This window comes from Tenrec ecaudatus, chromosome 13, assembly GCF_050624435.1.
Source record: "Tenrec ecaudatus isolate mTenEca1 chromosome 13, mTenEca1.hap1, whole genome shotgun sequence".
NCBI classification, from domain to species: domain Eukaryota; kingdom Metazoa; phylum Chordata; class Mammalia; order Afrosoricida; family Tenrecidae; genus Tenrec; species Tenrec ecaudatus.
In genome coordinates, this window is record NC_134542.1 from 56,078,406 (window position 1) to 56,095,487 (window position 17,082).

A 17,082-nucleotide genomic window follows, 5' to 3' on the forward strand; every position below is an offset into this window, starting at 1 on the left:
TTAGCACATAGCTTCACAAAGTCTGGGACCTTGAATCAATAGTAAACAGTGAGGTAAACTAAATTTCTCTGAGTAAACTACAGTTAACCCTGCTCTTATGTCATAATTTACTCAATCCTTCTTTCTGTTTAATTTCCAAATTTCAGGAAAAAATATATTGTGGCCCTTCTGTGCCTGTTTGTCTTTAAATCTCTTTCTTGACTTTTCCTTGTTCTGCTCCGGATCATGGTGGCTGGATTTCCCAGGCGCTTGTATTTTTATGGCCACAAGATCAATTTGACGGGGCCAAGGTACTGTTCTCATTGCAGATGTAAGGAAGAGGGAAACACGGGGTATCTCCCTCTCCCTCCTCGCTCGGCCTTGGCGAGTTCCAACAGCTGAATCCCTTCTGTGGTCTATAATGTCGCTGAAGAGGCTTCCTGTGTTTCTCTCCTCAGTAGAACCCCCAAGCTCCCTGGAAGTGTCAGATTCCTGCTTTTCTCTCTCCAAAAGGCAGTCTCAGCTTCCTTTCTTTCTCCCTCCAGAATCTTTCTGCAGTTCGTTGTTTTAAGGGAGCCCCACCACCTTCTTGATTCTTATCCTCTCTGGTATCCAAGTAGTCAGCATTAAATTATCTGCGCTTGAAGTTCAGAGTTATTTTGGTTTTACGAGCGAGACCTGTAGAAGCTCTGATGGTAGAGGCTTGCGATTTGTCTGCTAACCACAAGATCAACAGTGTGAAACCACCAGTTGCTCCTTGGGGGAAAGGCGAGGCTTTCTACTCCTGAATGGACTCTCAGAAGCCTGTAGGCACAGTTCTACCTTGCCTGGGGGTAACTACAAGTTTGAATTGATTATATGAAAGTGAATTGGAAGTTTTCATAAAGAAAAATCATTTATGTTGATGCCGAGAGACCATGGATATAAAATTTCTATGGAGGCAGGGAAAATTCATTAAACTTAAATATAAGTTTCTTTTTATTATTCATTTTTTTAAAAAAAAAGTTAGGTGTGTATATACATTTACAGAGTGGAGTGGAGAGTTAACAGGAAGAATTAACATGAATCCAAATTGGACAAAATATTTTTTCTAACAGAAAGGGCCACCTTAAAACTTACAGCTAGCTTTTGAATCATCTTTTTAAAACCCCCACGTGGGTGCTTATTATGCCATTCTTAAAGTGTCATCAAAGGTGCCAGTCTTCTCTGCTCTCCGATGGGATTTTGACAGTATCGGCCATGGAAATATTTCTGTTTATTGAGCGTTCTTATATTGTGCAATCTATTATAATTGGAGCTAGTCCATGTTGACTTGCTTTCCCAGAGGGATTGTCTGTCTGTTTTTGCCCTTTCTTTCTTTTCTTGTTTTTGTTTTGGTATGTGTATTTCTTTAAGATCTATTTTTGTATGATATTCCTTCTCTGCCAGTATATTTATGGAGTCTCTCTGTACATGATACTCAGTTAATCAGGAGTCGGTGTCCCAAGCCCACTTTCAGCTCTCCCATCATCGTCATCGTTGGTGCACCGATGCTGAGATGGCCTGCCCAGCAGATCCAGCATCCGCCCCGCTGTTCCGAGCCCCTCCTTGCTCCAGGAACACGCCGAGTTCACAGCGCTCTTTGACTTCCCATTTCCTGTCCACTCACTTTCATTCTTTTTAAACCACATTCTAACTTGACTTTTGAAAGTATCCTGTAATTCTTTTCTCTTGCCACTGATGTGGGGGGGAAATATGTATTAAATTTAACCATCCTGGTCTACTCTCCTCTCATATTTTGACTAATTTCTAATAAATGCTTTTTTCTTTTTCATATATTATAAATGTCCTTTGTTTTGCCTACCTCAAATATGAAGCGTATGTGTGTACTTTCAGTCAGGTGAGTAGACAAGCAGGGAACATATGATGAGCAGGCATATCAGTCTTATATTGAATCTAATTTATTTTCTCTTCTTGGCTGCGATGTGTGTGAGGAAGACTGGAACCACTGGCGCTCTGCGTAATAATCTACTGAAGCTTGGAATATTTGATCCACTTTCAAAATCGTTCTTTACCTCCTGTGCTAGATGAATTTTGACACCTTGTTATTTTTCGTCTTGTAACTAGGTTGGTCACGGTCGTTGACTCTAAAACTACCAAGTAAAGGGCCTGACATTTTCTAGATGAAGCGACTTTATCTTGGGAGCAATATTCTCAACATCCTACTTTAGTATGGAAATACATTAAACCTACGCTTATTAACATATTTTAAAAGTGTCTGAGCTGTCCTCCTGACTCATTTTTGAATTCAGGGGTCTTAAAAGCTTACAACCAGCCATCCACATCACAACTGGCTACTATTCCTCCAGAATGAGAGGAAGTAAGATCCTTAAGAATAGACGGAAGAAATGAGATGTCTGGCGACTTGCTTCCTGGAGCTCCTTTTCCCTGAGAACAGAAGATCTGAATGGTTTCAGGCTACCATTAGTGATTAAAAAATTTTTTTATAAAAGAATCCTGATCAAAGGAGGAAAATGTGGACCAGAACTTCAAATTCTCATGGACTCCATATTTTTAAGAGCGAGGAAAGCAGGACTGATTGCCCTGAATGAATCCTTAAACTTGAAATCAAAAACTTTCCCTGAAGCTTTCTTAAAACCAAATATGAGTTCAGCTCCTGGAGCCCTGGTGAAGCTGTTTTGCTAAGTGTTGGAATGCTAACCCCAAGGTGAAATGTTCAAACCCATCAGCCACTCTGTAGGAGACAGTTGGAGCTACCTACTCCTGTAAAGATTCTCAAAACTCACTTCTTTCCAGTAGATAGCAATTGTGTCGGGCAGGGTAGAAATATCTACTTTTGGGTAAATTTTTATGGGCATCAGAAGCCTGATCTGTTTCCCTCAGAGCAGCTAGAAGGGTTTGAAATGCTAATGTGGTAGTTAGCTGCCCAAGGTTTAACTCATTGGGCCACTAGGATTTCTTTGACCTTGAAAACTCTTCATAGTGTCACTGTGAGTCAGAATCCACCCAACAGCAGGGGGCTGCTTTTTGTTTGTTTGTTTTTTGTTTCTATAAGGGATAAAATGAGCAATAGTAATTTAAAAGATTGCATAGGAACCTCAGGGAACAGTTAGTTAGCAGTCATAAGGGAGGAACAATCCAGAAAAGGAGGGTGAGAATGGAGGTCCAACGCTGAGTGTGATCAGCACCACTGAACTGGACATGTAGAAACTGGTGAATTGCTGTGTGTTTTGTGGCATATATTATTAAAGGAACAAAAATGAAAGTCAGCAGTTTCTATAGAAGTAAATCATCACCTATGTTTTGATTCATTTTAATTCTTTTTCCTGTACCATATCTCCAAATCATTTTTGTACTATTTCTTAGTTTATCACATTCAGATTTTTTCATTGACTTTTATGCTTAAAGATAATAGAGGATATGACTCTTATACATTAAGTTCACTAATATCCTTAGTATTACATTGCAATTAATTTTTGCCAGTGCTCACAGTAGTATGGGCTTGTAAATATTATTCATTTTTCTATAAAGTAGTGAGCTTTGGCTTTCTTTTTTTAATCATTTTATTAGGAGCTCATACAACTCTTATCACAATCCATACATTATATATATCAATTATGTAAAGTACATCTGTACATTCATTGCCCTCATCATCCTCAAAACATTTGCTCTCCACTTAAGCCCCTGGCATCAGGTCCGCATTTTCCCCCTCTTTTCCCACTCCCCCTCCCTCATGAACCCTTGATAATTTATATATTATTATTTTGTCATATCTTGCCCTGTCCAACATCTCCCTTCACCCACTTTTCTGTTGTCCGTCCTCCAGGGAGGAGATCACATCTAGATCCTTGTAATTGGTTCCCCCTTTCCAACCCACCCTCCCTCTACTTTCTCAGTATCGCCACTCACACCACTGATCTTGAAGGGATCATCCACCCTGGATTCCCTGTGTTTCCAGCTCCTATCTGTATCAGTGTACATCCTCTGGTCTAGCCAGACTTCCAAGGTAGAATTGGGATCATGATAGGGCTGGTGTGTGTGTGTGTGTGTGTAGCATTTAGGAACTAGAGGAAAGTTGTATTTTTCATTGTTGCTACATCACACCCTGTCTGGCTCGTCTCTTTCCTGAGACCCCTCTGCAAGGGAATCTCCAGTGACCTACCTATGGGCTTTGGGTCTCCATTCCACACTCCACCCCTCATTCACAATTATATGTTATTTTTCTTCTTTGATGCCTGATACCTGATCCCTTTGACACCTCATGATCACACAGACTGGTGTGCTTCTTCCATGTGGGCTTTGTTGCTTCAGAGCTAGATGGCCACTTGTTTACCTTCAAACCTTTAAGACCCCAGATGCTATATATTTTGATAGCCAGGCACCATCAGCTTTCTTCACCACATTTGTTTATGCACCCATTTGTCTTCAGCGATCATATCATAGAGTTGAGCACACAATGATATGATTTTTTTCTTTGATGCCTGATACCTGATCCCTTTGACATCTCATGATCACACAGGCTGGTGTGCTTCTTCCATGTGGGCTTTGTTGCTTCTGAGCTAGATGGCCGCCTGTTTTCCTTCAAGCCTTTAAGACCCCAGATGCTATATATTTTGATAGCCAGGCACCATCAGCTTTCTTCACCACATTTGCTTATGCACCCGCTTTGTCTTCAGCGGTTGTGTCGGGAAGGTGAGCATCATAGAATGCCAATTTAATAAGAGAAATTATTCTTGCATTAAGGGAGTACTTGAGTGGAGGCCCAATGTCCTTCTGCTACCTTAATACTAAACCTCTCTATATATGCACAGAGATACATTTCCCCATCCTCATATATATAAGTATATTTGCATATATACATGTCTATATCTAGACCTCTATAAAAGCCCTTTGCTTCCCAGCTCTTTCTTCTATTTCCCTTGACTTACCTCCTGTCCCACTATCATGCTCCGTCCCCACCAGGGTTTCAGCAGTTTCTCTTTTCTTTCAGATCGTTCATAGTTCTTGTGCTTTGTAACATATGTTTTGCACTTTTACAAATGTTCAACTGCTGTGTTAAAGCAAAGTAGAAATACACTGTCAGTACATGTTCATCCTTTCCATTAATTTATTTTCCCCTAGAGACTCCACACTTACTTCCCTTCCTCTGTATCCCGACTTCAATTCTGACGAATTCGTTTGTGGAGTGGGCACACATCCCTTAATTTAGACTTCCCTTCCATACTCACTTATCGTTCCTCTTATATCCTTGTTTGGGTTAATTGCATCTCTGAGTGGCTTCTTAGAATAAACATGCATGCAAAGGAGAATTTGGGGAGTCCTTGCATATCTGAAAATGCCTTTGTCCATGTCTCACACTCAAGAACTATTTGGCCAAGTGCAGAATTCCAGGTGTGCTCAGGTCCAACTGTAAAGTGTGTGAGACCTGTAACAAAATGAAAGTCCGGGCTGCTTGTTCAAAAGTGTTTGTTCAAAATGGTGGTGAAGAAATGTAAGCAAAGTGTCAGACCCTTCTGTGTATGGGGTCCTCTGGCCATGCACAGGTCGAATACCTAGGAAGCCGATCCAGGTAGTTAGTCCTGGTCACAATGGACAGTATTAGTTCTTACAGATGAGCTTATCCCTGTGCCTGAGCTGATTTTTATCCTTGTCTCTGGCTTTATGCCTGCCTTTGAATGTTCTTATCTCTGTTTTTCTGTTATCCGTTTTTTTTTTTTTCACTTTCTGGGATAATAACTACATTTTCCCCTTACCTATTTTATTCACATCTTATCTATATGCAAATTATCAGTGTCAATTTCAAGAACTTTTTCTATTCCTTTTAAAAAATAATAGGTGTTAGCAAGTACTGCTTATGAATGAATGCTCTTTTCAGGTGGTTTTTATTGTTTTGGGAAGTTTACATTTCACTTTTTTAAAACAACAGTTCTATTGGCACTTTATCCGCATAGCATACAATTCAATAGTTCAATTCTATAAAGAAGAATTATACAGTCTTTACCACAATCAATTTTAGAACTTTTAATTGTTGCCCATACTCACTGTTATTCATGTAATTTTATTTTTCATTTTTTTGGCAAAAAATACATGCAAAGAACATTGACAACCCAACAACGTCTCCATGTATAATTAAGTGCTATTGATTACAACATTCTTCAGCTTGTGTAACCATTATTGAGCTCCCTCTACAAATTGTGTTGCCTCTGTGAAAATAAACTCAATGCTCCTCAAACAAAGACTCTTCCTCCTTCACCCTTGGTAACCATCGGTCAAATGTGGTGTTTCTTCTTCTTTCTTTCTTTTTGTTTTATTAATAGAATATCCACATAAAAAAAGAATATCCACATAGCATACTTATTCAGTATACATTGAGCAAATAATTCAAGGTGGTGAATTCTATGAAGTGCATGGCGCCTGACCAGGGGCAGACCTCAAAAGAGACAAGGACCTATCTTCAGAGGGGACAGAAAAAGCCTTCTTCTAGTGTGGGCACCAAGAATTCAAATTTCTAACCTCCTTCACTGTGAGAACACAAATTTCTATTGTTAGAGTCACCCATGGGTGATATTTCTCTATAGCAATGGGAGGTAATCCAAACACCAGGGATGACATAATTTCCATTTCTAAAATAAACGCAAAAACTTCTTGAAGTAAAGGTCTAAGTGATTTATCGAAATAGTGACTTGAGGATAAGAAGTAGAGTAATTATGAAAGAAATTGTATTTCACAATCTGTATTCCTTCTTCCCACTGCCAGCGAGTATATTCTGACCCACAGTGACCCTATGACACTCTACATCTTCTCTGGGGTCGGGAAGCTTCCTCTTTTCCCCATGGAGTGGTTGGTGGTTTTGAACTGCTGGCCTGTGTCAGCGCGTCTCTTTGGATCCATATTAGAAGAGTTAAAGCAGTTCTTTTCTCTTCCACATTCTCTAACACAATGGGATTATTTCGTTCCTTTAAATGTAGACTGACAGCATATTCTGTTGTTGTTGTTGTTAGATGCATTGAGTCAGCTCCGACCTATATTGACCCTGCACGACAGAGGGAAACACTAATTGTTCGTGTGCCTGAGCCCATCCACGCAGCCACTTGCTCAGACCATCTCATGGAAGGCCTTCCTCTTTTCCCTGCCCTTCCACTTTACCAAACATATGACCATTGATATTTGTCATCCTCATCATCTCACTTTTCTCCCACTCTCTTTGATGATTAAATTGTTTGGGGGATGAGTTATCTCATAAAATAATGATATTGTGGAGTTTTATAATTACAAGCACTATTCGCCTACATGAAATAAATTCTAAAAATGAATTAAGTCTTTGAGCCTATACTTCTTGATTCTCAGACTAGAGTTGGGGTTGAATTTTCTGAACACTGAATTGTAGAGTAGATCAGTTTTATTGTTTAATGAATTCTTATCATGTTTTAAAAATAATTTTTGTCTGAGAGGTAAGGGGTCAATGAAGATAACCTCACAGAGTCCTGTTCTAACAGACCCTGTTTGAGCCTTTCAGGGACTACTGTTGATAGCCACGTTTTAATTTTGATGTTGCACACTTTATGTATACATAGTCTATTAGCTTCACCAAACGAAAAGCTCTGTCTCTTCGTGTGGTAGTATCAAAACAATATTCTTTTACCTTTTGTATTTCAATCAGGTCAGAAATGGGGACATTGATATTTAAAATTTTTATTTATTATTATTTGTGCTCTACTCCATTGGTAATATCCTAGGTATTCGGGGTCCTAGAATAAATAATGGTACAATTCTAGTGTAAATAGATGATGATGGATAGATAGACATATATATATACATATATATACATAAACACATAGAGCTTTTCAATATGAGAACAGCATTAATTATGTGGGTGGTCTACTTAAAGGATTGCCTCATGCAGAATCTTTTAGAAAATAAAAATATTTGATTTTGTAAATAATATATGTTTTATTTGAATAATGGTATGGAATGTATTATAGTTCCCAAAATCCTAATCTGTATCTGTCCTTGATTTCTGAAAATTAATTTCATAAAATTTGTCAAAGATAATTCAAAATTGTTGCAGCCAAAAGGAGCTACCATAAAATCGAGTTGGATTTATAAAAACATGCGAGACAAGGGATGACAATGCTAATGCAGTAGATCCTGACTAAAAGCCGAGAATACCAGAAAAATGTTTTCCTGTATTTTAATTGATTATGCAAAGGCATTTGACCGTGTGGGTGATTACCAATTATGGACAGTACTGTTAAAATGAGTATTTCAGGACATGTAATTGTGCTCCTTTGGAAACTCCACAAACTGAAAAGCCATCATTTGAAAAGCACAGGAAGATACTGCAAGTTTAAAATGATGGCAGGGTTGTATCCATTCACTAAATTTAGTCAGTCTGTCTGCTGAGCAAGTAATATGAGACGTGAGATTATATGAAGAACATCATGGCATCAGGATTGGAGGAAGGTTAGGAAGCTAATAATAACTTAATAACCAATCTGCAACATGCAGATGATACAACCTTGCTGGCTGAAAGTAAAGAGGATTTAAAGCACTTGCTGATAAAGATCATTGACCGAAAACTTCAATATAAATTATATCTAAACATAAAGAAAACAAAATCCTTCACAACCAGATTAATAAGCAACATCACGATAAACAGAGACATGATTGAAGTTGTCAAGCATTTCATTTTACTTAGATCCAGCATCGGTATCATGGAAGCAGCAGTCAAGAAATCTACCAAAGACATATTTGAAGTGGTAAATAGCAAACATACCGCATTGAGCACTAAGGTTTATCTGACCCAAACACATGGTATTTTCAGTAGTCTCATATGCACACGAAAGCCGGATAATGAATAAGAAGATGACCAAAGAATAACCGATACATTTGAATTAGGATATTGGTGAAGAATATTGATCATATTCTTGGCCTGCCTGGCGGGGAACTAACAAATCTGTCTTGGAAGAAATTCAACCAGAATACTCTTTAGAAACAAGGATGGTGAGACTTACTTTGAATATCTTCTCAGGAGGAACCAGTACCTAGAGAAGGACGTCATGCTTGGGAGAGTAGAGGGTAGTGAGTAAGAAGATGCTTAAGGGGATTGATTAGCACTGGGGCTGTAACAAAGGTTCCTACAGAGACATGATTGTGAGGATGGTACAGTGCTTATTTATGAGTGGGGTCATTATAAGTCAGAACAGACTCTTTGGCACCTAACTACAACAATATGCTCTCACTTATCTCCTTTGGGAATGGAATATTATGTTGTAATGTTTTCTTGTAATGTTAATGAGGTAGGGTTTGTGTATAGTATATCTTTAATCTCTTTTGGGAAGAAAAGAGCTTAAATACAAACTAGCAAGCAGATAGGAGATTTATAAATTCAAGATAGGAGCCCAGAGAGGACAGGCCTACAAATGCTGAAAAGGGACAAGGACCTTCTCTCAGGGCTAAGAGTGAGACCAAGCCTTCCCTAAAGCTCGTGCCCTGACTCCAAACTTGGAGTCTCCTAAACTGGGAGAGAATCAAGCCACTCACTTGCAGGGCTTCTGCTCTAGCAGCCTTACTAACCAAGACAAGCACATTTTCTTTGAAAAAGTGGCAGTTCTATATTTGAGTTTTAAAAATATTCAATCATTTTATAAAGCTCAGTACTCTTTGTTCAAAGGTAGAAATTGTTTCTCCCCTGTAACGTGGCTTAACTGAATCCTAGAACAGTCCATTGTGTTCAGTGATGGTATTGCTCTTTTCACTAATGATTCGAGTGTAAGACGCTTCTGCACTCAACTAAGGAGATAACAATCTGCTCACTGTAGAACATTTGGGCTGATTTTATAAGTCTTGTCAGTGTTCAATGAACTCTGGGAAAGGGCTGCTGTATCTCTTGATTATAGTGTTGTATAGATGCCCCTCCTTCTTGTAGTTGATGTTAAAATTTAGACTTTTAAGTGCTTTCCTGTGATTTATGGAAAGAAAGCTACAAAGGAGTTTCAAAAATACTCTTATAATTCAGTTCTATTTTTAAATGCAATTTTAAAAGCCCCTTGGCTTGAAGCATGAGCATCCATTGAGCACATATTCTTTACCTATCATAAATTATTGATTACATGTATGATATAGATGTTTGCACTACTGTAAAAAGTCTTATTGTGAATTGGGTGGAGGTATACAGAGTAGATCATCAGGTTTACATGCAACAATTCAGGCACTTTTTCCTTCATCTCCTTCGCTGCAACTCCTTCAATGCAACACCACTGACCCGACATCTTCCCTGTGTTTCCTATGGTCACTTTCTTTCCTGGCCCTTCTGAAGGTGGGTGATTCTGAGGCGTGTGTACTTCACTCATGTTATAGTTCCCTTTACAGACCTGTCTAGTGGTCAGCTGACACCACCTGTCTAGTGTCAGTGTACAAATCTTTCAGTAGGTATATGACTTGCAAATACTTCCAATCTATGCTTGTCTTTTTGCTATTTGAACACTGCTTATAAAGAACAGACCTTCTTAATGTTGATGAGATAGAATATTTCCTTTTCTTTTATGGGTGGTGCTTTTAGCTAAGAAATCCTTGCCTAATCCAAGATGACAAAGGTTTTTTGTTTGTTTATGAAAAGGTTTCCCCATTGAGAGGTGATTATTGCATAGTGAACTAAGTATGGATCAGATTTTCTTTTGCACTAACACTTAACTAGCACTATTTGCTTTAAAAACTATCATGTCTCTACCAAATTGTCTTGTATCTAATCTGAAATAAATGGACTATGTATTTGTGAATATCTTTCTATATTCTTTACTCAATTCCGTTAACTATTAATCTGTAATGGAAGACAGAGAAAGGTCAAAATGTTATGAAAAGAATGAAAAAGAAGTGGAATTTCGCTCAGATTCTAAGTAGAGAGAGAAATCATGATAGATTGGATCAGATTATTTGATTCACATTGGGATGGAAATCTGAAAAGGGTTCATGGGAGAGTTAGCATCCCAAATATGCTGAGTAACTAATTTCATTAAGACATATAAAAGCAATGGTCATGAGAGACTAGCATTTCAGGAACTAAAAAGAGCTTGAATTTAGGAAGATTTGAGAATATCTGAAGATTCGTGATTAAACCAGCTTGTTTGGAACTTAAGGTACATGTAGAAGGAGTAATGGGAAACATGTGCATTTCCACATTGGACCACCTTGTTTACATATGTTATGCATTCCCCAAAGTTGCAATTATTTTGAAAACAGGTTTTGGTGGTATTGTGTTAGTTTAGGTAGACTAGAGAAACAAATCCATGGACACAGATATGTGTATAAGGGAGAGGTTTATATACAAAAGCAATTGAACACTGAGAAAACATCCCAGCCCAGTCCAGTCCAAGGCCATATTAGCCCATATGTCTGGTACCAATCTATAAAGTCCTCTTCGGACTCACTAAACACATGCAATGAAGCCAAATGCAGGACCATCACAAGCCAGCCAATAGAAAGTCTTTGGATCCAGTGCCGTTATAAGCATCTCAGTGCCAGCAGAGGTCTCTCTGTGGCTTCTCCGGCTTCCAAGGTCTGGTTGCATCCATGGGACTTGTCTTCTGCAATGTCTCTCAGGGAGTCACAGAGAGAGAAAAGTGTCTTCTGCCTCCAAGGAGGAAGTACCAGATTTCCCAGAATTCTCAGGAGAAGGCCACACAGAAGTTTCATTGGCTATCTCCAGATTGACAGCCTAGACTCCACCCCTACACTCTTACTCCTTAAATTGACACCAGATTAGATGACTACCATAGGTATACACACAGGTGTCCATGCAAAATATATATTTAAATATGTGTACCATTGTACATGTTCTTATCCATGTCTACATATATGTATTCTTCCCATACCATGAGGTACACTAACAGACACCCAGTAATTATAAACTAAACTGAAATGGTATTTGAAGCACCTGTGTGGCAATCTATTTGCTCATAAATAGCTAATCATTACTAGTGGGGTCTCATCATAGATTATATCACGGGTTGGCAAACAACAACTCTTGAACAATAAGTGGCTCTTTCAGTACAGAGATGTGGCTATGAAGTAATATGGAAAAATTTTTAAAGATATTCAGATATGGTGATTTCATTTGTTTATAAATATATATTTATGGATCTTGAATAAGTTTAAAATTGTTGTGAGGGACAGGATTGACTCTTCTGTCCCAAAAGTTTGCTGACACTGTAGGGTAATATATATATATCCCTGAACTTATCTATCTATCTATCTATCTATCTATCTATCTATCATCTATCGATGTATCGATCATCTATCTATGTCCCTGGATATAGATAGATATATCCAGAGATATACATATATCTCTCTATCTAATCTATCTATATCATCTATATCTATACTTACTGCCATTGAGTCGATAGCGACTCTATAGGTGCCCTGGATTAGTGGGCCCAAAACTGCTCAGAATGAAGAATCAAGTTACAATTTGGGAATAAGAAGACCATATTTAAGTCTGGCATGAGCACTATTTTCCACTTGGTATGTTCAGTCTGATTGATGAAAGAAACCAAATCATTGTTAAAAAGGATGCTTTAAAAAAAGAATTAGGTAACATGTTTATTTTAGTTTCTGCGTGTGACTGTGATTTCTTCTTCAGCTTTGGCCATTTACCATAGGCTGGTTTAGGACAGGCAAGTATATAGCTATTTTCTTTGCAATAAGGTAAAAATCCTTTTAAAATAAATACAGCACAATATAATCTTAGATAAAATGCCTTATTAAAAATAAAAAGGCTAGATAAGACCTTATGTATCTGTTCAAACTCACTGATTAGATTCAAGGCACATTTATAAATGAATCTCTTCTGTAACCCAACTGCCTGTATTAGAACCTCATTAATGGCTATATTTTAGTCAAGTGTGATTTGGCAAGATAATTCCTTTGGGAATAAATGCAGGCTGTTATGAGTTAAGACATATGCCTGTGAGTAGTTTGTATAGGTATACTCCATTCATCAATTCTTTGTTTTGATTAATTTGACTCAACAATTAGGATTAGGTTCCTCTGCATATAAAATAAATCTCAAAATAATAAAACTCCAAAATTGACTGCTGACTCAGAGTGACCCTGCAGGATAGAGGAGAAGGGTCTCGGCGTGTCTCAGAGACCACAACTCTTGGTGGGCATAGAGAGCCCCATCTTTCTCCTGGGAAGTGGCTGTGGTTTTGAATTGCGGATATTTCTGTTGCAACCCAACATGCACATAACCACAAAGCCGCTAAAACAAATTCAGAGATGTGGGTAATTTCAGTGAGTGTCGTAGACAAGCCCGAGAGCCGGCAGAGACATCTTTAAACTGTGCCATTTTGAACAAAGCTGTGCATGTGTGGGCTGGAGCCCCCAAAGCAACACTTTGTGACCTGATGTATAAATATAATTTTAGGAGAGTTTTCTGGTGGGAAAAACCAATACAGTGAGAACAATAAGCACAAACACATATTTTTCCCCTTTACCTATATTGTATTTTATCCAAAACATTGTGTTAAAATTTGCTTTCCATTGCTATTTCTCATGAAGGGTAACTCCAGTAACATTCATATTTTGAAAAAAATATTCCCTTTATGATAACTACCAAAACAAAAAACACCAATGACTAGAAAATGGACTCTAGTGCTACAAATAGATTTTTATGTAAATCTCCATATATCTTGAATTTTCAGAAAGATTGCTCTAGATATATAATATCTAAACTAACAGCCTACACCCAATATCACTTGTAATTAAATTATTATTGTCATTTACAATAGTTTCTGAGTTGATGAAGATTGATCTTAAATTGACCAGAAGAGAGTGCTAAAAATATTTCTATTTAATATCTTAAAAGTATATTACTTGGTTTGTATGTTTAATATTGAGATTATTTTGGTATCATTATATTAAATATATTTACAGTTTTCTCTTTTTCCCTCCCTGCTTTTTGGAAACAGACTGAGATGCCTCGTGAAGCAGCTGGAGAAAGGAGAGGTCAATGTCGCGCACTTGAAGAAGAACATTGAATATGCAGCGTCTGTGCTGGAAGCAGTCTATATCGATGAAACGAGGTATGTTTTACCCTCTCTGCTCATTTTCCTTGGTTGCCTCTCTCTTCCTTTATTCTACTTTTGACAGTGTCTTTAATCAAATATGTGCTTTTGGTATATGTAGTCAAGGAAACCAAAATGCAAATCGTATTACAATGTAAAATATTCCTAGTCATTAACTGCTTAACTAGAGCATGATTGCTTTTTAACAGTGCATATTCTAATGAAAATACTCGAATATGAAAATAGTGTAGTCATGAACTACACTATTTTCATGATATTCAAGTATTTTGAAGTCACAACGCATTAATAATGAAAGGTATTATATTCCAGTAAATGTAGTCATAAAACATTTACAGGGAAAAAGTTCCCTCCCACCCACCTATATGACCCTGAAGCCAGATTGATCTATCTATGCTCCCTCTTTCCCTAGAAACAGATGTAGGCGGGTCACGAATGCTCTCTTATCTAAGAACTCTGCGGTTTTTCTTGGATCTGAGTGGCTGCTGAGATAATGGATGCCACATGTCCGCACATGCTCGTGGCCGGTCTTGTGGCCTTTGTGCATGGCTTGCTATGTGGCAGTCTCAAAGGGGTCATTGAGCATCACCCACGTTTAGCCTCTACATACCATTCGCAGAGGGTAACGGAGATAGAAAATGAGAGTTAGTAGAACTTGTCAGCCTCAAGCTGTGGTTCTGCAGCAGGCGATTTTGCCCTCCAGTGGACACTAGGGAAAGTCTGGCGGCATTTTCTGGTTGTTATAACCATGCGCTGCTGGCATGTAGTGGGTGAAAGGCCGTGGGTGTGCTACTATACATCCTGTAGTGCACAGGACAGCCCCACTCTAAGGAATTGTCCAGTCACAAACACCCACGGGTGGAAGTGAAGACACCCCTGGGAGAGGGCGATCTGTGCCTTCTCGTCCCCTCCCTCCCAGAGACCGTGCCCACAATCTCGTATCCCACACAGGGACTCCACAGCCCTGGGAGTCAACAGAAGGCGGAGACAGCATGTTGTGACAGATCTTGTCATTTGCACATTCGACACTGACAAGTGTCTCTTATAGACATGGGGAGCGCTCAGACTGGTGCCTCAAAAAAAGATACAGGTGACAGGTTGATTAGAACTACCTGCGAACGCAGAGGGAAGAGGAGGCTTGGGAATGCGGAAGCACTTCCAGCGTTGGTGTGACAGGTGCTGCGTTTTCCAAGTCATACGGCAGCCAGCCCAGGGATGTCTGGAAGAAATCTACCAAAAACACTGTCCTCACAGGGTGAAAAAGAAGCAGCATTGGTTGGTTGTTGGTGTAAGAGTTAAGGTAGAAATAGCAATGATTCACCCAGAATGTTAGAAATTGTATCATGTTGAATGTATCTTATTGGTATAACAAATTGTCTCTCAAGGACCCACAAAAGCTCTCTAGGACCCACAGCATCCGGACATTTGCCACACAGTTGACAGTGCAACCACTTCAATTAGCAAGACCTTTGGGTCCCGAGAGCTTTTCGCTCCCTCCCCACCATATGACCGGCATGATTCGCAACAGTAAGTTAGTAGGACAGGGAGGGGGGATGGAGAATGGAGGTATCCACCCTGACCTTCCCCTCTGCTACTGTCCAAACCAAGGTCATTCCTGAGCTTAAGGAAGCCGAGAAAAGTTAAAATAAGTATGAGATTAAAGCTTTGATGTGGATGAATACTGCATTTAATAAACATACCGGGCACACAGAACACATATATAACTAATATTATTTAGGTAATACATGCTCATAGTTCAATGAAAATATAATTCTAAAAAGTCTTGTCTCCATCCTTGTCCCAAACTACCCTGTTTTTCCAGCTTATACTTCTCATAGGAATCTTTCCAGGGACTTTTGCAAATTTTTGTTTCTTATTTTTCTCTTCTTCCTTCATGGAAAGTAGCACACTGAGATAGTTAAAGATTATTGGTACAATCTGACCGATAAACACATGTGGGGTTAATTGAAGGACAGAGAGATAAATGGCTCAGTGAGCCTCTCCTTTCTAGTTCTCGGGTCTCTTGCTTTCTGATGGTCGGACCAGGGTGCAGCTGCCTTAGCCAGTTCCCTGCTTCAGTTGGCAAGGCTCACTTCCTGCAAGACATCCTTGAGGAGAAGCCACATGGACCTACTCCAATGCAGCCCTGGGTGCTGGAGCAGCCGTGTGGAGACCCCTGCCAGCGCTGAGATGCTTACATGTTCACTGATTCAGCTTTCCTCCTGCAGTCAGTGTCATTGCGTGTGTTTTGTGAGATGGAGAAGGACTTTGTGGATTGGTGTTGGACATATGGGTTAATGTTGGCCTTGTGGGTTTGGGTGGCACTGGGTTGCGATGTCCTTGATATACACTTACCCTTTATAAAAATTCTCTCTTATACATATGGGTTTCTGTGGATTTGTTTCTCTACTGTACCCAGACTAACACACACACTATATTCATGGTTTGTCACTTTGCCCCTCCCATCACAAACAAGGGAACTTGGGTTCTCTCTATATCATACGCTGAATTGTGTAATATTGCATAATGAGAATTCATTAATAAGCTAACAGAAATTATAACAATATAGTGAGGGTTGTGCTACAATGGTGATTCTATCTTTGGCCCCAGAACAGAACTGCTCAGCTAAAGCAAGGTCTGGGTCCAGAATTAAGAAAATGCATAGGAAATCTTTCAGATTATCAACTCAACCCAGAATAGTTTTCCTGGGTAACTTTTGCAGAATGTTCATGGCCACACCCAAACCACTGGCTCTAGACTTGTGGCATTACTAGATTAAACTGCTCCCTGGGGTTTCTAAGGCTGTGAATCCATTTGGAAGCAAATTGCTACACCTTTCTCCTGTGGAGTTGCTGGTGAGTTTGAAACACTAACCTTGTAGTTAGCAGCTTAGGGCTTTGACCACATTGCCACGGTTGCTTCCTTGAATGTGTACAGGCATATCATTCTTTTAAGTGAACAGAGAGTCAAAGTGTCTGGTAAAAAAGGAAGCAACCCCTGTTCTCATATCTGTTTACTGTTT

General features: G+C 39.1%; 1 protein-coding gene across 1 annotated transcript in view; it reads left to right on the forward strand.

Annotated features, from left to right (window-relative positions):
- PDE1A (phosphodiesterase 1A) overlaps nucleotides 1–17,082 on the forward strand; it is a 289,743-nt gene that overhangs the window by 144,648 nt on the left and 128,013 nt on the right. The window contains exon 2 of the mRNA XM_075529458.1: nucleotides 13,947–14,060. Within this exon, the coding sequence (XP_075385573.1) occupies nucleotides 13,947–14,060 (114 nt within the window). The remainder of the gene's footprint in view (nucleotides 1–13,946; nucleotides 14,061–17,082) is intronic.